The sequence below is a fragment of the Meles meles genome, chromosome 4 (genome assembly GCF_922984935.1).
Source record: "Meles meles chromosome 4, mMelMel3.1 paternal haplotype, whole genome shotgun sequence".
Classification (NCBI taxonomy): domain Eukaryota; kingdom Metazoa; phylum Chordata; class Mammalia; order Carnivora; family Mustelidae; genus Meles; species Meles meles.
In genome coordinates, this window is record NC_060069.1 from 40,660,352 (window position 1) to 40,686,217 (window position 25,866).

At 55.4% G+C, this 25,866-nt stretch overlaps 1 protein-coding gene across 3 annotated transcripts in view; it reads right to left on the reverse strand.

The window, feature by feature from the left end:
• ADCY5 (adenylate cyclase 5) overlaps nucleotides 1-25,866 on the reverse strand; it is a 145,985-nt gene that overhangs the window by 38,668 nt on the left and 81,451 nt on the right. For 2 of the 3 annotated variants that reach the window (XM_046002127.1, XM_046002128.1), the window contains exons 2-7: nucleotides 23,196-23,345; nucleotides 18,069-18,190; nucleotides 6,562-6,673; nucleotides 4,860-4,987; nucleotides 2,944-3,102; nucleotides 1,886-2,027 (exon numbers count right to left, since the gene is read on the reverse strand). In XM_046002127.1, the coding sequence (XP_045858083.1) occupies nucleotides 1,886-2,027; nucleotides 2,944-3,102; nucleotides 4,860-4,987; nucleotides 6,562-6,673; nucleotides 18,069-18,190; nucleotides 23,196-23,345 (813 nt within the window). The remainder of the gene's footprint in view (nucleotides 1-1,885; nucleotides 2,028-2,943; nucleotides 3,103-4,859; nucleotides 4,988-6,561; nucleotides 6,674-18,068; nucleotides 18,191-23,195; nucleotides 23,346-25,866) is intronic. The other variant, XM_046002129.1, reaches the window with a different exon arrangement.

Genomic DNA, 25,866 nt, shown 5'->3' on the forward strand with positions numbered 1-25,866 from the left:
CATCAGCCTGTGGGCCAAGCCTACCGGGTGAGCCCGAATGGGGCATTTCTCATCCCTCCCGGGCGCCTGGCCACGTAGGAATTAAGGAAGGTGGCCTTTCCTTTGGAGCACAGAGGAGCCTTAGTCTGCTGGGATCCCGGAGCTCACTGTAGAAAGCCTCCCAAAACCCCAACCCACTCCCCAGTGCTAGCCCTGGCTAGCCTAGGGGGGAGGCCGGTCTCGTGAGAAAGCAAAGGGGTGTGGGGACGACTGTCATTGGCACGGAATTCTCAGGGAGTGGGCAGAGCCTGGGTCCAAGAGAGGATGAGAAGAAGGGAGAGGAAACCAAGGATTCTAGTATCCACTCGACTTATCCCAAACAGGCATGTTCTACCGGAGAGGCAGCTTCTGGAGGTTCCGGTCACTAGAACCTGAGAGGCGAAGGCCAACATACGTTGTACAAATACACAAGTGGGGCCTCAGCTGTCTCTCTGCTGGAAGAGGTCTGTATGCCAGCCATGACCTCTGTCTGATCGTCCACCCATCCGAATGGGCTCCAGGCGGGTGGTTGGAGAGGCCCTGGGGAGACCGGAGGCAGCCTTCCCCTCAGCTCCTTCTCTGAGCCTGGGAAGGGAGCCCGTCGGATCAGGGACGCAGCTGACGTGGCTCCGGGTGGGGTGGGGTATGAGGTATCACTCCCTGTCTCTATTTCATCTTTCTGGGCCACCTGTCGGAAGAACATGACCCAGAGAACCCAGAGTAGCAGGTGAGCCCTCAGCCTGAGTAGGGCAGGAAGCTGGGGCTGAAGACCTTGTCACCTTGACAGAGGGGAGGGTGTGGGAGGGCCTGGGAGGAAGTCAGTTCACTTACACTCTAATCAAAGAGCAAGGAAGTATTCAAAAATGTGTCAAATAAGGCTCTTCCCAGAGTGCCTAAATCCTCCCATCCTTCTCTGTGTTCTATGGGGGACCTGACGCAACTCCTGTCCTGCTGTGGGAGATGAAGTCCCCCCCGGTGATGTCCTTGTCAGGGTGGACACCTGCCCCCAAGGAGCCCCCAAATGGACCTTTGCTGTCACCCAAGACTTTCTCTGGACTTTTCTCCCAGCTTAGTTTTATCTTTCATCTAACTTCTAACAAAAGAAAGAGGGAAGTTTTTCTCTATCAAAGGTCAATGACCAACAGGTCAATTCAATGGAAAGATTCATTGGTAAAAGGTTTTTTAATCAAGGGAAAAATAGAAAATGTTCTCTTCGTTCACTTTTAAAAATTAAGAACACGGAACATGACACTCTTAAAAATAGAACGCCGAAGTCTACTAATAATTCAGTTTTATATTTGGGCAAGTGTGGGCTGGGACAAAGGGAGGGAGGCGAAAGGGACTAGAAGGTGAAACCCTGGAAAGGACGGAGGTCCTCCAGAGAAATGAATGTGTGTCGGGACAGACGGCAGAGATAGTCAGGACACACAGAGGCAGAAAATGGCCCAATATCCACCTGGTCCAGGCAACAGACAAGGAGCGGGACGGACACAAAACCAATGGTTGGACAGACAGTAGATGGTGGACCGAGTCCCTGCTGTTTCATTTCCATGCCTGGCCTGCGGCTGTGCTTCGGCTAACCGATTTGAGGCCTGTTGCATTTCTGCAACGGAGGCAAAATAAAAACACTGCTGCTTTGCTGTTGGCCTTTGCAAGCCCTCTGTAATGCTCAGGAGCTTCCTAGGATGCAGGAACCACAGTGCGTGAGGAGTTCACGCCCAGACTCAAGGAGAGAGCAAAAAGAGAAGAGAGGGGATGCTGTGAAACATTCCTCCCTAGAAGAACAAGTCCCCACAGCCCCCGCCGCCCCCCTGGGTTCTCTCCGCCCCACCCGGCCCCCCAGCCCTCAGCCCCCTCCCCGGCCGACCCGCTTCTGGGTACAGCGCAGGATGAGGAAGGTCTCGATACTGTGCTCCTTGAGGTAGGCGTTGCGCTCGCCCCCACAGCCCGGCTCCACCTCGTAGTCCCCGTTCAGGTAGTTGAGTGTGGCCTTGGTGATGTGGATACGCCTGCAGGTGGGGAGGGACGTGGGGAGAGGAGGGCAGAGAACGTGACTTCAGACCTCTAGCCCCCACACAGAACCACACTGTGGCCGACTCTGTCACAGATCAGATCCCAGAGCCCCGCACTTTGGCTCAAACGCTAACCCCAGCCTAGATCCCGACCTCCATCTCGTTGCGCTGGATGCCTCCACTATCATCGTCATGGTGGCTCTGGGAGACCCCTTCCGAGCTCGCATCCACCCTGAGCACACCACATCCCACTTAAGTTGTAGCGCTGTCATAGCAGAAATCACTGGCTCATGAGGAGGACACAGCCTCAGTCCCACAAACTTTGCTAATCTGCTCTGAAGCCGGCAGTGGCCCCGGCTGAGAAGAGGCCTGAGCCCAGATCCCCCAGCTGGGCACAGAGGTCCTTTTATTACAGGCACTGTTTCTCCTGCGGGTCCCTAATAGGTCACGGGCTCTACTTCCATTCCTTGGAAACACCATGTTTCCTACACCTGTGCCTGTCCTCACCTCAGTCCCTTGGCCTGGCTCTCTCCCCACCTCACCTTCCTCATCTGTCAGAATCCTGCCCAGCCATCCAGGCCAACCCATGTCCCACTTCCTTTCTGTCCTGGCTACTCCGAAATTACCCATGGTTCCTCCCACCTCCAGAACTCTACCCCACCTATCCCATCGCACAACAAGCCACCCTGTTTTATGCAAATATCTTTTGGGTGAAGTTCTGGGCAAAGGTTGAAAGGATGCTCCCTACAACTTGCCCTGGTGTGGTGCAAGTCATTTGTTAAGGAGCCGAATGTTTACTTAAATTCTGCCAACCCAGGGTTGCAAGTTACCCCATCCTGCCCACCCCAGCCCCCTGCCTCACAACAATATGGTGGGGAGGGGCTGGGGAAGTTAAGTCTGGGCCCTCACTCACCCTGCCTTGCCTCCAGCTTCCATGTGGTTGGCCAGCGTGACGTCATTAGACCAGACGTCGAACTGCCACTTCCTGAGACCAAGGACACCGCAGTGTACTCGGCCGCTGTGAATTCCCACGCGCATGTTCACGTTCACCCCTGTCACCTCCCGGACCAACCTGGGGATGGAGCAGGGGTAAGGCTAGGAGAGGGTCAGGGACCAGGCGCACAGAGTGGGGGCGAGGCTGGAAGGCACGGGATCGGGGGTGTGACAGAAGGTGCAGGGGTCAAAGAGTCATTTCTCTCTGGTCCAGCCCAAACCCAGAGTCTGAGACTGTTTCACCTGAGGTGGGCAGGGGCTGGGCCCTGGTACTTAGCAGCTCCAAGCAGGGAGGCGTCGATTCCCGGTGTGGCCACAAGGGGGTACAGTGCCTCACACTCCAATCCTGACCCCACTGCTTCCCCAGGAAGGCACTTTGGGCCTTCGCAACCCTCAGTCAATTCAACTGTATTCTGAGGATGCAAATGCTGTTAGTGCCCACTTGAGCCAAACAGGGAAGTTAGAGCCACTGCAAACCCCGTTCGTGTAATGCTCCTAGTTGTGCCCATTGCTGCTTCTTGGATATTAATGGCGTACTGAGCAAGGTGGTTAACTGACTGGGGAGGCTCCAGGTGCTCGAAGCAGCACCACTTCTCACCACAGGCACCACACCCAGGACTGTGGGCGTCCCCGGGACATGGGGGACCCCTCCGTGGGCTGCAGAGTGTGACAAGAGCTATACTGCTCTGGGCATGTGTCTGAGGCCCGGGGTCTGCAGAAGAGGGAGCAGGAGCTCGGCGGGGGGGGGGGGGGGGGGGGGGGGGCGGCAGGAGTAACACGGTGTGTACTTACTCTTTGGGGACCTGCATGCTCTCAGATACCCTGGGATAGGCCCACTCAGCCAGTGGCGGGCCAGCAGCCTGACTTGGACCAGCCCTGGAGGTTTGCCCTCCTCCCCACCAGCCAGGGAGTGGTGAACACCCGATGCAGGGAAGAGTTATGTCATTTATCATTTCTCTTGTCCCTGCTGGAATATGCCTTCCATCCACGGTGCCTCAGGACCCTCGCTCGGGTTGCTAGTATCTCATTCTACCTTTCTGGCTTAACTCCCGGGCCACGTCCTGCATGAAGCCTCTCCTGGTCCTCCCAACGGAAACAAATGCCCTCCTGCCCCCCATCTCAGTCTGCCCCCCTCACCTGGTGCCGTATGCTCTGCATGACTGGGGGGCATACAAGCACACTCAGCAAATACTGGCCAAAGGAGCTCCACCAAACTGAAGGGACCGGGCTGCCTTCCCAGACAGCTGCTCTGTCCCTGACCTTGTCTACGGCGGCTCTTCCTTTGCCCCTACCCAGGCTACTTCTGAAGCTCCAAGTTACTGAGCCTAAGTTTGGATTATCTCCATTATCTCCACATCTTTTAATAACCAGGGCTCCTTCTCTGGCTGGCAGTGACCGAGAATTGGCCGAAGATCCTTCTTGCTATTGCTCCCACGAAGGATGGATTTTCTTAAATGGGGACACCTGAATTTGCATCCACCTGGCATGTTGTATTACCCTGGGGAGATGTTTAACCTCCGTGCATCCAACCTCTCTCGCCTGGGAAGAAATGGGGCTGGGTGGCCCTGGGCCCTGAGAGGTGAGGGAGGGAGGCACAGGGCACAGCATGATGGCCAGCTTGTCCTCCTCGCCTGCAGAGCTGGGGCCACACCTCCCACCGCCCCAGAGTCTGCAGAGCTCTCCCCTCCTATGGGACACGCTCCTCTGGGAAAAGCTTCCCGGGCAGCTGTGGGCAGAAGATGCCTAGGAGAAGGCTCTAAGCTGGGAGGCACAAATCAACCCTCCAACATCAGGTCCTCAGGCTGTGGGATGGTCCCCTCCCAGACAGGCACTTACGAGATGGCCTCAATCATGTCCATGCCCATCTCCACACAGCAGTGGGCATGGTCAGCCCTTGCTTCCGGCAGCCCAGAGACACAGTAATAGCAATCCCCCAGGATCTTAATACGTAAACAGTGATTCTCCTGGAAAGCAAATTAATTTTAAAAATTAAAAATAGTAGGAAAGAGAAGTGGGAGGGAAAGAAACGGGAAGCAAACAGATTCACCCCATGCCTGGAATAACTTGCCTTTTAGGGCAGCAAGCACAGACAGATGCATGGCCCCGGCCCCAGGACAGGCTTATCAGGAGCAGAGGGGGGGATGGAGGCCTGGCTGAGCAGCCCTCAGGCATTCCAGCCTCCCCAGGCTCAGGAACTCACTTTTATGGTCACTGCTGAGACCCAAGAAGAGTGCAGTGGGTCCGATGTGGGAGCAAAGAGGGCAAGCTTATCAATTCGAGGAAGGTCCCAGGTTGAGAGTCGGTGTCCCTGCTTCTACTCCCAGGCCCTGGAGAATGCTCTGACCCTTGGCCTAAGAGTCTTTTGTAAGTCTTTTGGCCTTGTAAATCTTTTACAAAAAGACTGAAGCAGGAATGAGACTTAACCAAAGCTGGCCTGCTCCTCAGCCTGTCTGAGATTTGACCAAACAGCACGCTGCTAACCAGCAAGCATGTGAGGACTAAGACCTCCCCACCCCCTAGAGCTGAAGTCCTGCCCACTGCTGCTCCTGAGGAGAGTAACCAGGCACAACCGGGGTCACCCAGCAATCACAACTGAGCCAGAGCTAGGACTCAGATGGGATGTCACTAGTCACCAATTCTCAGCTCACCAAGTCTGGCCGCCAGAGGTTACTTTATGAAGTAGGACACTGGGACTCAAATGTCCGTGTGGCCTGGATTCTCATTTAAGGCCCATCCAATGCTCTAGGGCCCAGCATATACCCAGTTCCCCTCATCCATGGTCAGGGAATAAAAACCACCAGGCCAGTGTGAGACCCGCCATCCAATGCCCTTGGAGGCCCTGGCACCCTTCTGACTGGCACCAGCCTCTCATAAATGGTCTGATGGCAAAAGGAAATGTGTCCGCCTGTCGGTCAACATTGCAGTGGGCAGCCCTGACATAAAGTGACTCAACAGAGGTCCAGGACATCACTCAAAGACATAAAAGCTGGAGAGGATGACAGTATAAACAGGGACTGAATGAGCGAATATGTCATTTACGGCTCCATGGCCTGGGATGCTACTTCCAATTTGTCTGAACAGCACAGAGTCCTCTTTCTGGAAGCCCCTGGGGGGTGGCACATAGCTGTCTGCAGGCCATTTGGGATTCAGACTCATTCTCTTAGCACTCTGGCCGAGCTCCCCAAGAAAGTGGCTCTACGGGCACTGAATCTGCCCCACCAAACAGAAATTCCTCAGGGGCCTGGGCAGCATCACCTGCAGGCTTTCCCACACCCTTCCTCAGGTGGAAGGCTCACTGCCTTGCTCCCTCATGATCACCGACAGTACAAAGATGTGTCCAACTGTGTGAGGTGTGAGGAAACACAGCCACAGTGCGTGCATCCTCCCTGCCCAGCAGGGCACATGCTGGCCCAGGGCCCGTCCCTGGGGCTCACAGGGCCTTGGCCATAGCGCTCTCCCTTGGGCGGCCCAGATGGAGCCAACCTTCTGGCTCTGGCAGAGGCCCCGGGTGCCGGGGACAGTAGGGAGGGTGACTCACCGCAGCCAGCTTGTCAAAGCGGGCGAAGAGCTCGTTGAGGGTCATGACCAGCTCCTGGGCAGTGCACTGGGATGCCAGGCTGGTGAAGCCCTCGATGTCGGCAAACAGGATGCTGGGGAGACAGGTGGAGGAAGACCCCTGTGAGGGAGGAAGGACAGGGGACGCAGCTGCTGGCCAGCAAGAGTCCTGGGGATGGGGGGCTCCAAATGGCTGCGGGGGAGGGCACCAAGGGGCCCTGGCCCTGGAGAGTCGAGGGAGCTGGACTCTCCACGCTGCCCAGGAGACAACTTCTGTGCTCTCATCGTGCCCTCACTCCTGCCCAGGATGATGGTGGGGGTGGGGTTGGGCAGAGGCATATGAGGCCTGGGAGTGTGCATCTGCCTGAGTTACCGAAGACAGGGCCCTGCGCACCCCCACCCCCAGTTCTGTCCCCTCTTGGGCCTGCCCAATGTGACTCCTGAACAACCCCTTCAAGGTAGCTGCGGCCTTTGATTCATGGGCTTAGGAAGTGTTCCAGGCCCCAGTGTCAATCCCACTAAGGTCTCACTTCCCACCCCCACAGATAGGGTTTCAGGCCCAAACCCTCCATCCCTAGGGAGTCTCGAGAAGGGACAGACTAAAGAGGCTCAGGGAGAAGAGAGAGAGGAAGACACAGCCAGCAAGCACGTCTGGAAGCCTCCAACTTGTCCCTGCCAGCAACGGCAGCCTCGTCCGCAGGCACGGAGTCAAATGCAGCAGCCGGTCCCCATGGTGGTTATCGTGGGTCTTCTGTCTGTGTCTGTGGCTTGTGTTCTGGAGACCGAAGCCATCTTCCTTTGCTTTCACAGCATACCACTAGAGGTGAGGCCCCAGGGTTGGAGCGTGGAAGGGCCCCTGGAGTTTTTTCTTTAAGTGGACACAGAAACGTAATAACCCTCATGTACAGAGATGCTCCCGGTGGCCTGGCTCAGGGCTGGGAGTTTGCAGACTGTCTTCTCAGTGAGTCCTCCAGGCAGCCCTGCAGCAAAGGCTTGGTGTCTCCTTCTCACAGATGAGGCGGCTGAGCCCCAGGGAAGAAGCTGCTGACAGCCGCATGGTGGGCTCCTTCTCTGAGGCCCGCGCTCTTCCCACTATACCACAAGGCCCCTGAGGCCCTGGATAGCCTTCCTTTTTTAAATAAGGAATGTAGAACAAGCATATTTTGTCATTCTATCTGGAAAATGTGTATTGGCGCATTAAGCCTGTCTTACTATTCTGATGTTTGATACCTGGGGCCTCACTGACCCCGGGGAGCCTGTCAGTCCTAGGCCGGTCAGGTCTCAGAGATTGTCAACAGCTTGCCTTAGCGTCCAGTGCCCCATAGCCCAGCTAGGCTCTCACGCTCAGGCCATGACTCTCCTGTCCTAATCACTCCAGGGATGGGTACCAGACTCGGGACGGTCCCTGCACCACAGAGCCCACTGAAATGGTTCCAACTAGCCCACCCCAAGCCTGCTTACCCATTCCTTCCTGCAGAAACCCCAACAAAGTCTCATCCTCAAACCCCCCTCACTCTGCCTCCTGACCCGCCGCCGCAGCACTTCTCCAGGGGCCCCCATGGCGTGGGGGCAACCCGCTCGCTTCTCCCAGGAGGAGTAACGATCTTTCCAATGGCAGTTGTCTCCTCACCTCTTTGTCTTCGCACATCTGGCTGGTAATAATACCTGCCTTTTGAAACAACTGGACACTGTCCTGTGCCCTTTATGTGTATGAACTCACTTGAACACCACAACCACCCTATGAGGTCAATATCCCTCTTTTACTGGCGAGAAAATGGAGGATAACAGAGAGGATATGTCCTATGCCCAAGGCCACACAGGCAACCTGGCTTCACAGCCCAGGAGCTGAACCATAAATATGAAGCTGTTGGCCCCAGAGCCATTTTAAGTAAATATGAGCATAATTCAGGGGTCTGACATTGTGAAAGGGGCAGAGGGAGCCAGAGGGGCTGGTATGGGTCACCACACATGGCGTCTGGGACTCCATCAGGAGGGGGGCACACTCAGCGGCTACCCGCCAGCCCACACGAGGGAACGCGTAGACAGACGGGCCAAATGAGGGGAAAGAAGAAAAGCTGAGGAGGAGGAGTGGAGAGAAGAGACACTGCCCCGGCAGGCCACAGAACTCGGGAAAGCAGACAAGCTGTTCCTCAGCAGACAGCTAGGGGGGCAGGGGCACAGATGGTGCGAGGTGGTCGGGAGTCTCCAGCAGCCTTCGATGCCTGGGGTCTGACCAGGCAGATGGGCTCAGCAACCCCCTCCAAGGGGAGTACATGGGGAGAGACTTGCGTCAGCATGCGTGGTAAGAGGGGAAAGGGAGGGAAGGCTGCCATACCCCTGATGCTGATCTCAGCCCCCTAACGAACAAGAGCCCCCTCTCTACCCAGCTGCCACTTCTCCGCTGGTCAGTCTTGCAGGCAACTGGCCCGTTTCACTCAGGAACAAGAGAAAGGTCTCTCCTAGTCTGTGGAAAAGTGCCATCACATAGTTGTTCTGGAAATTCTTCTTTAGCTCTCAAGAAACCAGAGCTAGATCAGGTTGGGGTCAAGATCCACGGCTCCAGAGTTAAGAAACATTCACCGGGCTGGAGTCAGTGTCTTGAAGGCAAAGTCAGCAGATACCAGACCCGTGGCTATTCCATGCTAAGTCCAACGCTACACAGCGTCAGCGGCCAGCTGTCAGCGGGCCGTCCTGCCTCTGAGGCTCTGGGCAGAAGCCTTCCTTGCCTCTCCCTAGTTGCCGGTGGGGGGTGTCCACGCTTGGCATTGCGGGGCTGGCGGCTGTGTTATTCCCATCTTGGCCTCTGACCTCCCGCGGCGCTGTCCCTGTGTATCCAGGTCTTCATACAGCATTTTCCTCTTAGGAGGACACTCCTTATATTGGATTAGGGGCCCACCCTACTCTAGCATCTGAACCTGATTTCATCTGCAAAGACTCTATTTCCACGTTCACAAGGACCCAGGGTCAGGACTTCAAACGTATGTTTTAGGGGAACCCAGTTCAACCCAATGTTCTAATGTATGTTTGTTGAATGGAAGAGAATAGTCACCCTTTCAAAGCAAGCAAGAGGCAAGACCGGTCACTTCAGCAGCTCTTCCTTCAACCCCCTGGGGCCTCTTGGAGTCCCAAGCTAAGTCACCTGAGACAGGAGCCTGTGGGGCCCAGGGCCTAGGTCCAGCACCATTCACGGGACAAATGGCAAAACAGTTACAGAGGCCATGAGTGGCTTCCCAGTCCATGCCAGGAGGCGTGGGAAACAACGGTGGTGTGTGAAGGGCTTCCGGGGGGCCGAGAGAACCGGAGATCCCTCCAGCCTGCTGGGCCTGCTCTTCACAGCCCCTCCTGGGGGCAGGAGTCAGGGGGCACAGGCTGCCGGCAGATGAGCTGGGATGAGACAGAGCCGCCAGCCCACTAGAAAGGAGTGGCTCCGAGCAGGGCTCAGTGCACGTTGCTCCCTTGTGCAGAGGCTTGGACAGGGTCTCCAAGGTCTCAGCTCTGCAGCGCTGCGGCCTGTCCTACACATTCATGAAAATTCCGCCCCCTCCACATCCCCCCACCTCCTGTCAGAGGGAAGTCACACGCCTCTGCTATCGCCTCGGTGGAGGGTTCCCCTCCACGGCTGTCACTCAGGAAGCGCCTGTGTTTTTGAGGTTTGCCCAGCTGCAGACGGTCTGTTCCCCCGGCAAGATTTCCTGATCGGCTCTTGGGTGACCCCGAAGGCTGTCTTCCAAGCATGCCGGACCCAGAGAGGCAACGAGTCCTTCTCCATCCATCAGCTCCCACTTGAGAGCTCAGCTTGGCAAAGCGCTCAGGCCCTGGCAGCGGGGGCAGCAGGCGCGTGGAAGCTGCGCCGGCCCACCATGGTGGCACACTCCTCCCTGAACCTGGCTATCCGTCCCTCATGGCTGCCTGCCTTATCCTCCACAGGCCAGAGCGGCCAGGCCCCGAGGCGGCCCAGTGACCACAACAGGCCTTTCAGCATTCCGCCGCAGCTCAGCCCAGCTTCTCCACACGCGTTTTTGGGGAGGCACCTCTCCCTGCCGTTGCCCCCTCTCACACCTGCAGGTGCTGTGACCTGACAAAGATGTTGGGGTCTGACCCTGCCCCTGAACAGAAGCCACACCCAGCAGCCCCTGGGGCACCCAGACGCAGACTTCTCACGGTCTCGGTGGAAGGCGGCACCAAGGACCTGCTTCTCGGACCTGCATTTCTCAGCACTGTACACGGAGGGGACTTGAGAAATGCTGGGAGGCAAACCGGCTGTCGAGGCCAGCCCAGGAGGCGTGGGGACCTGGGGAAACAGAGGTCATCGGGCAAGGGCAGGAAGGGAGTATGGCAAGGTCTCAGCCCAGCTCTCAGGATCTGGGCTTAGCAGGAGCTGAAGGTTTTAGGGAAGCAGGGCAGGATGTGCCCAGAGGCCTTGGCAGCATAGGCTGGGGAGGGGTCTACCCCTGCAACGTGCCCTCTATGTGCTGCAAGCCATACAATCTGGGTCCAGGCCTCCAGTACGATAAAGGAGGAGCGGTGGGTCACTGGCACACACTTGGCAAATGGTGCAGTCAGGCTGCTCACACCAACATCTGGCTGATGAAGGACTCCAGATGACTGGGCATTTTCCAAGGGGGGGGGGTGCGAAACAATTAGAGCAGGGCGTCTGGACAAGGAGCAGTCAGAGAACCTTCTGAGGGACAGGCTGGGAGAGGCAAAGGGGAGAGGCCACTGAGAGAATGCTGAACACACTGGATATGGGTACACATTCCACCCTGGACAGCCATGACCCCTCCCCTCTCATGGCAACAGGCCACCTTCCTTCTGAAAGCTGAAGGGCCCTGTGACTGGCTTGACTCTCGGGATTGGATCCAGTGGGTCTGGGGTCCACATATGTAGAATCCTTCTTACGAGCCTCGGGGCCTCCTGCAGACCCTATTCCAAACCCTGATCCCCTTGCCCTGTTTCCGCCCACCAAATCCTCCTCTCACCGTCCAGATAGTGGACCTCCCATTGCACTTACAGACTTTGTGTTCAGAAAGCCTTGCAAGAGCTGGGGGAATGTGGCCCACAGGAGAAGCCCAAGAAGGGTAAGGGGTTGCACCAAGACTGAGCAGTAGTCAGTGACCTCTCAGTGATGAGCTCGTGGTGCTTTCTACTGTCTTCTCTGTATTGTTAGTTCTTAATTTTCTACAAAGAAAACACATCCTTTGTAGAACAAGAAAGGTTGAAAACTAATTACATTCTTCTAAGATCTGATTCTAACCCTTCCATCTTCATGAGGTCTTTTCTGACCTACCCAACCCAGGATAATTCTTCTTATTCTGAATTCTTACTAGGATCAGAATTTCCAAGGCCTAGCCTGACACATTCAACGGGTCAGTGTCTCTTCACCTTAACTTCTCTGCCTTCCCCTCTACCCCCAAGAGCCCCAATTTTGAATCCAAAGAGTTAAAATAGTAAGTCCTAGCTGGCTGCCAGCTCCATTCCCCACGGATCCCCATTCTGTGTCCAAGGACAAACTCAGGTCTCTTGTGAAGACCCACGTCCATGCAAGGAAGTGAAGAAACCACCTCGGGCAAGGTGGAGAGGCGAAATGGCCAGTCGCTATGGAAAACACTGTGGACTCCCTTAAAAAATTAGAATGTAGCAATTTTGCTTCCAGGTATACACCCAAAAGAACTGAAAGGAGGGACTCAGGGAGGGACCTGGGCACCCATGTTCACAGCAGAATCATTTGCAATAGCCCAATTCGGCGGATGAATGGATAAACACGCTGTGGCGTATACACACCACGAAGTACTAGGCGGCCTGGAAAAGGAAGGAAAGCCCGGCCCACGCTACCACATGGACGAGCCTTGGCCATGTTATGCTGACTGAAATAAGCCCACCACAAAAGAACATGTACTGTAGGATTCCACCGCCATGAGGTACCTGGAGTAGTCAAAGTCACAGGCACAGTGTGGAAGGGCAGTTGCCAGGGGCCGGGGGGTGGGAGGGGAGTAATGGGGAGTCGTTTCACGGGGACAGGGTCTCGGTTTTGCAAGATGAAAAAAATTCTGGAGACAGATGGCGACGGTGGTTGCACAATGATGGGAAAGGTCAAAATGGCCTGTTTTATATCATGTAAGATAATGAATTAACTGGTTGTTTCAGAGGAAAGCCCTGCCCCCAGGGGCTTCCCCAGTGGGACCCGATGGGTTATGAGGCTGCTATTCCCACCGCACTGGGCATGGCCCGACCTCACTGGGCTGGACAGTCCCTGAGGCGCAAGCACGGTATCTTTTCTATCTACTCCTAGTCGCACGTGGCAAAGAGGGGCAGCACAATAAATGTGGGATGAATGAGATAATAATATAAAGGCCACTTGTGTCTATAATTGGTATAGTGTAGAGCTCAGAATACTTTTCTAGTATCAGGTTGGAGACAGGAATGCTAGGCTTACAGGCCATCCCTTATGTGGTCGGTTCCCAGGAAAATGACTGGAGGTAAATATTTTTCCTCTCTGCCCCCAGGGTGCACAATCCACCCACAGGTATCTGAGCATCGGGAACGCTGTCGTGAGGCCATTATAATTCAGAGCCGCGCCGCAGCTGAGCCAGACTCCAGAACGACCTGGGGAACACAGCCAAGTCCTTGAAGGAGACGGGAGAAGAGATGATAACCTTAAAAGGGGGAGGTTCAGGAGAGGCTGGGGAGAGAAGGAAAGAAGGGGGGAGGAGGGAGGAGAGGAAGCCCTCCCCAGCCCCCTCCACACCCCTCACAGTTACCTCATTTCCACCCCTGAGTTCGCAGCTCTTCGGGACCGCCCCTCCCCCCGCCCTGAGAATGAGGCTGTGATTCCAGCCATTGAGCCAAGACCCGCACTCCATCAAGAACCCCCCCCCGGGGGTCCAAACAGAGGAAGCCAGGTGAGGACCAGTGCCCCCTGGAGGAGCTGGCTCTCCAGTCCGCCCCACCATCTACAACCTCTAAAACCGCAGGGCTCCCGCGTGAGGACATGTCATTCAGGTGCCAAGCTGTCTCTCTCAGTTCGGACCCATAGGGCAGTAGCGTATTCTTCAGTAGCCTCTCAGGGCTGGCTTGAACATTCCCTGCCCCCTGAAACCTTTGGGGGTAATGGTCACCTGACCTTGACACTCACCACATACCCTGCTCCGCCTCCAGAGGGCAGACAGTCTGCACCTACCTCCCAGGTGGGGGGCCTGGCAGCGGCTTTCCATACTCTACCTCATCTCCCTTCCAAGCACCCCGCGAGGAGTGAGTCCTGGGTCCCTCTCTTAGGGGCTCTGTTCCTTTGTGGCTTTTATCCCAACAGAATAATTGAGTGGTAAGTTTTGTAACATCTATATATGCTTGTAAGAATGCAAAGCCCTACCCCCATTCCTTATGTGATTCATTCCCAACTTACTGATTGACTTGCTGTTTACTGTATGTCTTCCTCAACAGAAAGCGGGCTTCCCAACATCGGAGATAGCGTCCCTCTTAATTCCCATTTCAATCCCTGCCTCTGTAGCTAAGTGTCCCACCAGTGAAAGCAGAGGAAAGCAGCCACTGAATGGGTGAGTGAGGGAACATCACCATCCCCATGTCACAGATGAGGCACCTGAGGCTCAGGTTAGGTGACTCGCCTGAGTTCCCACAGCCAATTCGCAGCAGAGAGGGGTGTGACCCAGGCTGCTCAACATAGACATTCATCTTGTTCCACAACAGTGACATCTTGGCAAGGGTCCCCTGGTGACAGCTGGGTTCTGGCAGCATCTCTAAGTTTACTGTGACCCATGGGAATGTGCTACATGCTTCTAGGGCCAGCCCCTTCCTCCCACCTCAGTGCCCTCCTCCCAGACAGAGGAGGAGGCCTCTGGCATGCTGGAGGCCTTTGTCCCAGGAATGCAGGGACAGCGCAGCCTCCCTCTGACCTTCACACTGCCCTGGCTGCAGGAGAGGCAGGTGTCTGGGGGGAGAGGACTGGGAGGAGGGCCCTCAAGCCACAGGTCTGACACCCCAGCCACAGGCCCTGGTTCCAGCTGCCCTGTCCAGCCAGAAGGGCTAAAACATCTCCATCTGTCACTACATGTCAGACAGGAGAGCCTGGGGACTCCGGGGGGGGGGGGAGGGGGTGTCTCCAAAGGTTCCTGGGCCTTTGGCCCACCTCAGTGCATTGCCCGTGGTGGCTCAGCACCAACCATCTGTCAGGTCCCCGGCAGGTCCCAGGGGCAGTTTTCTATCGGGCACAGAGGGCAGTGGGGGTCTGCTGTCACCCCTCCCTGCCCAGGCCAGACTCTCCCCACCCATTAGTCTCCTGCCCTTCCGCAGATCCAGGCCCAGTCTGTCACACCGCAGGGCTGATTTATTTTTCTTGTGGCCTTGTTCTCGGTGGGGGCTAGAGAGCAGCATGTCATCACCCTCTCTAAATATTATAACTCCGCAGAGAATTGACAAACGTGACTCATCACCCTTCCACGCTCCAGCTAGAGAATCCCCAGGCCTTGCTTTGTTGATAGGAGTGTGATAATCATCACAATAATAGCAGTAACGACGATAATCACTGCTCCCAATTACTGAACACGTGGCCAGGGCCAGACGCGGCACTAAGCGCTTCCCTCACACGCTTTCATCCACTCTCCACAACCCTGCTAAGTCAGTATCCTTCCCGTCCCATCAAGAAGAGGAGGAGACTGAAGGTCAGAGTATCAAGGCCCATCACTTGCCCTGCTCACATGGCCAGGGGACAGCAGAGCCCGACTAACCCCAGGCCCCAGACCTAATCACCACACCCCAGGGTGCGTTTCTGTACCGTGATGTCACCCCTCCACCCACTACTCAGCCCCCTACCCAAGTCAGAGACAGAGCGTGCGATGTGTTTCCATCAAGACCTGCGGCCACAGCTGCTCACAGAACAGGAACGGCCCCCACGGGCTATTGGCATATGATTGCTCATGGCTGGGCTATGGTGTGTACCAACCACAATCAGCCTGGCAATTTCAGAGTCAGAATTATGTCCATCCCTATGAAAAGGGTAGCGTCTTGGTTTTTCTCCCCTTTTATCTGCCATTGATCCTTAGCACGTCTGAAAACAGAAATACCCCCGGGGGCTTGGGGAGGGGGGTCTGGTTCTTGCCACATGGACACTCGGGCCACTCTGTGATTAGGGTATTATTCTTTTCTTTACACAAAGTCACAGCCTCCCTGGGAGTGGAAAGATGAGGGGATGTCTCCCCAGGAGCGGGTGACTCCTTATGGTGGCAGAAGAGGCCCGAGTCAGCCCCTCTGCCCCAACCACCTTGCTGGAGAGCTGGGGGCCCAAAGCAACGGAGGGGCAGGAGACGGAGGGGTGAGAGGGTCAGGTGCGGGGCAGAGATGCAGAAGTGGGCAGATGTGCTAGCCCAGCCAGGCTGAGGACCTACGCCTTGCCTGCCACACTGTTTCTGAGCTGGGAATTTTCTGCATTCCCTACATGTTCGACTTCATACTTTAGCGGAGTCGGCCAGATGCTCTGCCGAGCTGAGAACAATCAAGGAAAGCACCTTTTGTCTGTGCTGTGCTTGGAACGATGCCAGGGCCCTTGAGGTGGTAAAGACGGGACTGAGAGAGAATATCCCAGAAGCGGGTAGCTCAGGGGTTCCTGTGTGTCGGCTCCCACCTGAACTTTGGGCCTCCAAGATGTGTTCTAACAGGGAAGGCTATTTCTTTAAGTGTCCTAGAGTCCCCCAGATTTCAGAGGCTGCTAAACAGGAAAGGCCCCTGGTGGGTCCACAGTGTCTGTCTGTCTGTCTGTCTGTCTCTCTTTTTCTCTCTTTCTAGAAGCCAAACCTCTCTCCAGAGTCTCCCCTTGGCCAGGAACTCCCCGAGATTCCTTCCCACAAATCCTCATACACACTCCTTTCTCCTAGGCATGTAAAAAACACCTAGTAAGGCTAGGTAAGAATTCTAATACCAAAAAGTTTCCTGGGGGCAGCTGTCCCACTTAACCAGCAGTAGGATCTTAGACAAATTAATCTCTATGCCTCAGTTTCCTGCAAAATAGAGCTAATAGTAGCACCGACTTCTTATATGTATGCTGTGGACTCAGCAACTGTTTGAAAGTATTCAGAAGAATGCTGGGTTAAAGGAGCCACTAGATGAGTAGGACTGTTGTTGTGAGCAATTATTCTACCTTGTGGGGGCAGAGAGGGGTATGAGAAGAAGTGGGGAACCAACAGCTTGACCTAATCCCAGGCCCTACTCTCCTCTCTTGAGCTCGACTCAGTGGAGCCCACGGCCCCTCAGGACGCCTCCTGGGCAGGCATGGGGACTTGGCCTGCAGCAGCCTTCTTCCCACCTACTGGCGACGCTCTCCCTGCCTGACAGTGAACATGCGTGGGCTTCAGGGGGATCAGGATACCCCAAAAACTGAGGACACAAATGTTGTTCAGGTAACCTCTTTCTCCCAAAGGCTTAGTATCTCTTTTGGAAGATGGATACAGGACATAAGGGCAACCGATAGCCTTGGATTCCGGGGTACACTTGGCAACTGGGCAATTGCACCTGAAATTCTGATGATTTCTACATGAAAATGGTGCCCTCGCCACCCCTAAAGCCATCAGCCTTGCCTTGAGTGCATGTTTATCAGCGTGTGCGTGTAGGTGTGTGCACCATTGTTCATTTTATTCCATTTAATCCCTTTATGAAAATTCAGCCCAAGCCTCCAGAGGGTTCCCTCTACACCAGCCAGGAAAACCTGCCCAGGGAGAGAATCATTCTCTTAAAGGCAGCCTCAGCAGCTCCTTTTCTGGGCCTGTGGGATGATTCCTGGGCTCTCCAGGAAGCCATGCTGCAGGAAGGCCACTGAGCCGCTCCCCGTCCCCACGAACTCCGAAGCAGACTGTGCACTCTATTAGGCTACATCTGTTTGCGCAGGCCTGCCGTCAGCAGTTTCCCTCTAGAGAAGCGGCGAATGTGTCGTAAAAGGGGCATGGGCTCCGGGGCAGGTTGGCCAGAATGCACTGCCCTTTACCATTCCTGGCTGAGTGACCCTGGGTGAGGGTCTTAGTTGTTCTGAGCTCAATCTCTAAACGAGGGATGCTGATAAGGGAGTCCACCTTGCAGCATGGTCAGCAGGGCTGGCAATGAGGTACGTAATGCCTGTCACACACTGGCTCAGAAGGAATGGAAGCTGCTAGATAATGATGAAAATGGAGATGATAATAGCAACATGCAGGTCCCAAGTTGGCTTCCTGTCTCCCTTGTTAGGTTAGGAGTTTCCCCAACAGCTGGTGCTACTGCTTTCTCTTTGCTCCTCCTTCCTTCCCTAGCTTCTCCCTGGGGCCTCCCCTTAATAATTCACTTCACCAACCTCGAGGGTGCCACGTGGCTGGGGCACCCCAGACAATACACCCCAAAGCCACAGACCACTCGGTCAGATCAGCCACAGACCTCCCTTGGAAGGGCAGAAAGTGGGGATGTTGCCTCCCTGGGGATCAGTCTTCCCACCCTGCCCTCGCCCCCCAGCCTCATTCCTACCTCACGTTGTCATGTTTCTGGATGTAAATCTTATGGAACATCATATCCTCCTGCTTGGCATTGATGTCTGCTTTCATCTCCATGGCAACGTGACGGGGCAGGACAGACAGCAGGAGCCGCTCCTGGGGAGGGAAGCACATGCTTTCATCACAGCTCCCTCCGCCTGCCTGGCGGTCCCCTTCCCTCCCCAGGCCAACTCCCCCACCCACAGGGCCCTGGAGAACCCCTCAGGACTGAAATTCAAGGAGCGAACACTCATGTGGGGGTGAGGCCAGCGTGATGCCTCAGGGCTACGTGGACTCTTCTCCCTGGGAGACCACCTGGGTTTTCTGTGCAGGTACTTGGGGAAGAGCACACCTGGTGAACCAGTGCTGAGCCCCCTGGAATCCTGGATGTCACCTGAGACCATGTGTGACCATGGGCAAATGACTGAACCTCTCTGAGCCTCAGCTTTCCCATCCATAAATAGGGAGGGGGCTGCTGAGAGCATGACATGAGATTCACTCAATTAGTCATCAAACACATACTGAGCTCCAACCATGTTCCAGGCACCATTCTGGTGTCCCCAAGTTACGACTGTGGGAGGGGCAAGGTTTCTCCTCCACAAAGCTCCCAGTCTTGTGGGGTTACGCAGTATTACGGGGCACTGCACAGGGGTAAATGACCCAGGCTGGGGGGAATAGGGTGTCCAGAGAGGGCTTCATGGGGACCAGAAGGATGAGGTTGGGATGCTCCATTTCCAAGTTGGGGATAGTACCAGGGGAGGGGGAAAGCACACGGACTCTGAGAACCTGAGAGAAGCTAAGACCTGTCGAAGAGGAGGTGGGAGAGTAGCAGGGAGAGGGGCCAGGAGCACGCTGTGGACAGGAGGGTCCCGACTTTGCCTCCCTTCCACGTTCTCCTCCCAGTCCCGCCTGTTGTAAGAGGTCCAGTGGCCTCAGGAATGGGCGACCTCGCCCTGCGCCCCAAGAGCCCACTACTCATGCCAGGCGCTCTGCTAGCCTAGCTCACAGACTTCTCCCACCTGGGGCCCTTCACCCCAGCTGGCCCAGCCCTCCTCATTCTCCCATCACTCGCTGGATGCTGTGATCCAGCAGGGCTGGAAGCCCCCTGCCTTTTGTGGCCCTAAGACTCTGTTCCTATTCCTGCATCTTTCTGGTTTCTTTCCCTCCTCCTGCCACTCCCCCACCCCGCACACACAGCACATCCGCGCCTCTCTCCTCGTTCTGTTCACTCTCACCCCTCCGAGCATGGTTTCCACCAGCACCTCTGCCCACCACCCCCTGCCCCCTAGACCTTGTCCAGGCTCTGTGTCTCCAGCTGCCCACTCGATGACTGGCTACTGCTGCCTTGTCTCCGCACCCAAAACCACCTCCCCTTCTCAGGTTTCTATTCCCCAGTGGCTCTTCAAGTTCTTGCCTTTGCCCGCGTCAGCCCCCATCCTCCTGGTCACACGGTCAATATCCTGCCCATGAAACTCTTCAGAACTTTTTCTTTACTCTTTTTTTACTTTTTTTACTCTTCAGAACTTTCCCTCTGAGATTCATCCCTGTCCCCTTGGCCCTAGGCGCTGTCCAGCTCTGTCCAAGTCCTGTGGGTGTGGGCTCTCTGCCTTCCTGTTCCACAGCCCCCTCCACTGCTTGCACGCAGTTCTCTTACCCAATTGTGGGATTCCGGCCATCCCATCCCAGCCAGATGGCCCCAGCCCCACCGTAGCCCTCCTCGCTCCCTGTGTGGCCCCAGTCTCTCCAGCACACTGCCTTTGTCATGCCACTCCCCAGATCAAAGCCTCCAGAGCTTCCCTGGGTTCCACCAGCCGCATCAAATGTGCATTCTTCTGGACCCAATGAACCCACGCCTCTTTATTTTCCACTACACCCCCATTCTAGCTGCCCCCTTTCCCGTGCCTGGCCTGTTCCCATCAACCCAGGCCTGGCTGCCGTTCTTACCCTTCTGAAGCCCCTCTACCATCCCAGCCTGGCTCTCACAGATCTCAGCAACCTTCAGGTCCCTCCCAGGCGACCAGGGCAGTCCCTGCAGCAGCTTCTGCATCCCAGCTTGCTGCCTCTGATCCACCATCCACACTGCAAGCCAGTGAGTGATCTTTCTAAAACATACACCTGACCCCATCACTGCCCTGCATAAAACCCTCCTGTGCTTCCCGAAGCTTCCAGAACCAGCCCATAAGCCCAGCCTGGCCTCAAGGTTTCCATGATCTGGCTCCCCTCTACCCGTCCCTGGGCCCAGCACACAGAGCTCGGTTCCAGACACAGTGAACCACGACCTGCTTCCCAAGCTCCTGGCAGTGTTTCCTTGCCTTTGCACACAAGCTCATCTAGAATCACCATCCTCACATATGCCGGGACCCTCCTTCCGGGCTCCCTGTTTCCCGTGGGGAAGGTCCCAGCTCTGGCAGAGGCATCCCCCACCACTCAGGGTCTTCCCTCCAAGTCCCTGATCGCTCAGCGTGTCATGGTCTGTTAACGGGGTCTCCCTGCAGCGCATGCAGTGAGACAGCCCCAAGGACAGAGCTGGGTCGTGCTCAGCTCCACAAGTGACAGTCTTGGGCCTGGAAAACACTGGTAATGCATTGAAGGTGCTCACTGATGCTCTCGGTCTCCCTGAGCATCAGTGGACATGGCCTTCAATGGCTATTTACTGAACTCTCAGTAAGCAGTTCTTGGAGACAAACACACAAACCAAAAGACAATTCTGTGGAAATAAAGTGCAGCTGGGGGAAAGGGTGCTCTCTATGGTTATATCTGGGAGAGACCTTCCCACATTTCTTTTTTTTTTTTTTCCTAAGATTTTATTTATTTATTTGATAGGCAGAGGTCACAAGTAGGCAGAGAGGCAGGCAGATAGAGAGAGAGGTGGAAGCAGGCTCCCCACTGAGCAGAGAGCCCGATGCGGGGCTCGATCCCAGGACCCTGGGATCATGACCTGAGTCGAAAGCAGAGGCTTTAACCCACTGAGCCACCCAGGTGCCCCGACCTTCCCACATTTCTTTTATTTATTTATTTATTTATTTATTTATTTATTTATTTGACAGAGAGAGAGATCACAAGTAGGCAGAGAGGCAGGCAGAGAGAGAGGAGGAAGCAGGCTCCCTGCGGAGCAGAGAACCCGATGCGGGGCTCGATCCCAGGACCCTGAGATCATGACCCGAGCCGAAGGCAGCGGCTTAATCCACTGAGCCACCCAGGCGCCCCCCTTCCCACATTTCTAACCACTTCTGGGTCTGAGGGTCGGGGCATAGGTGCGGATGGCTGGACAATAGTTCAGAGGCCCACCATCAGGGGCACCTTGGAGTGCCACCCCAAGGGCCCAAAGAGTAGCACCTTCTGCAGAGGGTGGGGGAGGCCCCAGAGCTGCTGGGCTCTGGCTGGGTGAAGAGTGCCTGTCCCCAGGAAGCACTCCTCCCCTCCCTGCTCTCTTGGCTCAGAACATGGTAAAGCAAATGGATTTTCTCCCCCAAATCCCTGTGGGTTTGCTGGAATGTCTAGCCTGTCCAGGGCCAGTGCAAATCAGCGGTGATGAGCTGTAAAATACGCATTTTTCTGGAGAAAGAACAAGGCTCAGGAGTGACAGGGGACATGACAGGGGACACTCCCTGACACAAAAAGGGAAGAAAGGCACGCTGATCTCAGATGAGCGATGCCAGGGCCTGAACTGGGACGAGAGGGGGCTCCCGAAGCATGGAGGAGGTCAGGGTAGGGGGCAGAAGGGTGGCAAGCTTGTCAAAGAAAGACACAGACACCACCAAGCATGGGGTTCATTCATGAGCCAGACCAGGAGTTCAGACAGGGCTGAAAGAATGCCTGGGGTGAGCCGGGCCTCCAACTGGACAGCATGAGCTGGGGACTGGCAAAACACATTGGCCAGAGCAGCAGGGCTGGACGGGAAGCAGGGACAGGCCAGGTGGCAGCTGGGGCAAGGTGGGGGAGGGTTGCAGTGCTGGAGAGACACCGCAGAGCCTCACGCCTTTGCTCAGCCATTCGGACTTGGCCAGCCCATGTCACATAACTCCTTGGGAGGCATACAGATGGAGTCAGAGACCCTCTCACACTGGGATCAGACTGCTGTGCACTTGGGGTGTCCCCAGCATATGCTCTGGGCAAGCAAGGAGGGTGCAGGGGACCACTGCTGTCTAAGCTTTTGTCTCCCTCGTCCCCAAGCTCAAAGGCAGCAGGACTCCACTCACGTTTGTTAGGTAGACATGAACATAAGGAGAGAGGAGAACTTGCTTTGGAGAATTCATCTCTCAGAGCCACTCCTAGTCCGAGTCCAGTTGGGGCCCCGTCACCCTGCTGACCTGTCCACACTCTCCCTGGGGTCACACAGCCCCACCTCAGGGGCTCCTGTGAGCTCTTCAGCTCCATCATGTCCCAGAGTCCCCAGACCGACCGCATGTGGTTCACATGCAGGAGAGGGCACAATGGTCCTGAGCCCCAAACAGGATGCCGGGCAGCTGGGGGGGGGGGGCACCCTGACACAGCCCTCAGTCCTTGCCCGGCTCCCACCCAAGAGAGCACGCAGGGCCAGCTCCCTCGGCCCTAGCCCTCTGAGTCTGTGGCCCATGTGAATGGCTTCCTTCCCGACCCAAACCTTCTCTGAGAGTGAGGTTTAGGGTGAGACAAGGTCCATCGTCCTTTCTCTGAACCAACCAAACCCCGGAACTCGGCGCAGAGAAAGTGCCTAGTGAGGGTGTCCCAGGGGCTGACTGATCCACCTCCTCTCCTCTCTCCCAGGGAGCACCTTAATCCCAGATGGGAACACTAAAGCTCTCAGCGCTCCCACTCATCAGCACTGGGGAAGGGGCAGAGCCCACTCTGGTGCCCAGGGCCTGGGTGATTTGGCTTGTTTGCTGCCCACAGGTGGACGCTGAGGGGGCAATAGGCAAACTCTGAGGTAGAGTTTTCTCCAAAGTCTCCATAAGGCATTCCCACAGAGCCAGAAATGCTAGGCTCCCTCCAGGGAAAACATTCCCTTCTGGCTGGGTCCCTGCCCAGGGAGGTGGGGCTGGGCAGCTCCAAGGAGCACAGTTGGAGGGGAGATAGGCAGCTGGGCTGAGGCAGGTCTAGGGCCTCTGCTTCCTGTAGCCACGCAAGGACAGGAGGGCCTCACCTGTTGCTGGTTCTCCCGTTGTGAGTGGAGTCGTGCCTGGATGCACTCCCGGGTCTCCTGGAAGGCCTGTCTCTGGGAGACCTCAGCCGGGTAGTGGGTGCAGACACCCACGATGTTGGTGCAGGAGAAAATGAGGACATTGGAGACAAGCTGCAGAGGGAGAGATGAAGACACGGAGCTCAGGCCCAGAGTAGGCACCAGTCACGGGAGCCCCAACCCTAATCCTCCAGCCCCAAAGCGTGGAGCTCCCAACTTCCGCATTAGCACACACACACAAACACACACACCTACCTACCTGTGAGTTAACCAATGCCAAGGACACCCAGCCATGGCTGGCCACAGGGAGTAACCATGCATCATAGGTCAGGCTCTCTGCCTTCCCCGAAGCCCAAAGCTTGGCTGGCCTATGACAGGTAACAGGTTGTGGCCCTAAGGAACTGAGTCTCTGAATAATCAGAGACTATTATACTATGGTGCCCATAGCCCCAGTGATGAAAAGTTCAGCATATCGGTAATGCTATGAGGGAGCTGTGTATATGCTGGGGCTAGCAGGGGCATTGCAAAGAAGGTTCCATAAGGGTCACGGGATTTCATGTTTTGAAAGTGTGATAGAGTCCAGCATAGGACAAAGGTCTGCCCATTTGCAGAGAAGCCTGAGACGGTTATTTTTATATTAGCTTATTATTCCCCAGGATCAACTGCAGAGAGGCAAGCAGTGCTGGCTACCCATGAGATACCCAGCACTGTGCTGACTCCTCTGGGGACTGAGAGAAGGAGAGGATCCCTGGCCAGCAGGGGTCCGTGTCAACAGTGGGTCCCCCTCTCCTCTTCCTGGGCTTCCATTCCTTCTCTGCACCAGCTGGCGAGCAGCCACCATCGCCCTCTGCTCCGCACTCATGCCCTTCTCTGTGCTGACGGAGATATGTGTGTGGAAAAATACTACTGCCCCTCAGGTCGCAGAGACAAGGTTGGAATTCTTTGGAAAGAAGTATTTACTGAAAAGCTAAGGGAAAACAGAACACGACACTACACACCCCACAAAAGCAAGTTTACACAGCACATTTCAGATCCTGGCAAACGTGCTGTTGAGACAAACTTCTTCTAGGCAGGTGTAGCTCCTGGGGTATCGGGGTAAACTTACGCTGGTCCTGCCCTTGCCTCAGGCCACAAAGGACAGAAGCCACGCAAAGATGTTCGGGCTTCCCCAGACCCATCACTCTCCCAAAACTTAATTCCTAGTCTCCACGACAGAAGAGAACCCCGATTGGCCCCAGCACCTTCTGCTATAGCTCCTGAAGCTTTCTGGGAGTTCAGCGCCTGACTGTGACCTGGTAGACAGCCTTCCTACACCCTTCTTCCAGGGGCCTCTTTGTCTCTGGAACCTAGAAGTCCTGTCCTGCACTCGGGTCTATGTTTCACCTGAAGGTTTTCTCCAGCCCAGCTTTGATGTATGCTGACTCTACCCAGGGTCCTTGGCCAGCCTAGGCCTGGAGGCCATGTGGGCCCCATGCTGGATGTGGTGCCATGTTTCCTTGGAAATATCCTATGCTGTGACTGTCCCAATCCGTCAATAGAAAGAGATTTTGTCTTTCCCGTCCCAAATTCTTGTTTTCTCCTTGGTTGCACAATAAATCCTGGTTTCCTAGCTGAAGGACACTGTAAGGTCCCCTTGAGCACCTCCTGGATACCTTCCAGACACTTTGGGGATGTGCCTTCAGGGAAAGGGCAATCTGATTATCAGCTCTACCAACTCTGATGATGACTCATAACTCCCCCAAACTCCACCCCAACCCATCCACCTCAGATCTTCCTTTCAAGTAAAAACATGGTGGAGAAAAACACAACCTACTCATCACAAGGAAAGAAAACCCCTGCTCTACAAAGCTTACAATCCAGGTGAAGAGATAAGTGATCCAGGCTGACAAAGAACTGGTGACAAGAAACAGAAACAGCCTCACACCAAGGAAGAAAGAAAGGAGAAGATCATGGGGAGGCAAGAGGAGAACCCCTGGGCAAGTCAGGGCACATTAGCCCTGGGGTTGGGGGCAGAGCTGGCAAGTCTGGCAGGCATGGGAAAGGTTATACACTGGAAAGAGTATCCATGATCCTCAGTATGTGAGGTACTCAGGGTCCTTGAATAAATAACTCAGACACTATGATCCTGAGGGTAAGTCCACAGAAAGAATATAGAGCTGGAAAGGCAGACCAGACCACACTGAAGGGGCATCTGAATGTCAGGCTGAGGAGGCCTGGCACAGTCCTTATAAAACAGGAAATGAAGGACTATTGAAGGAAAGAATAGCAGGATGAGCACACAGCTTCAGGAATTCTCATCGGGGGCAAGAGTAGTGTAGGGAGTAGGAGACTGGTCAGGAGGCTGCCACAGAAGCCCAAAGACCTATATGAAGCTGGGGGCCAGGACAGGCAGAGCTGACTCAGAAGGAAGAGCCCTGAAGACGAGGGGGATAAGGTTCAGGAAGAAACAGACTGTGGCTTACAGTATTACCAACACAGGTGACCAATGAGACAAGCCTCCAGGAAGCCACTGGGGCCCACTGAGAGAGAAGGAAGGAGAGAGAATGAAGTGAGGAGGAGAAGGCTGAAGGAACAATCTCCAGAGAATGCTGGAGAATGTTCTAGTTAGGAGATATCTTTTGAAAGGAGAGGAAGG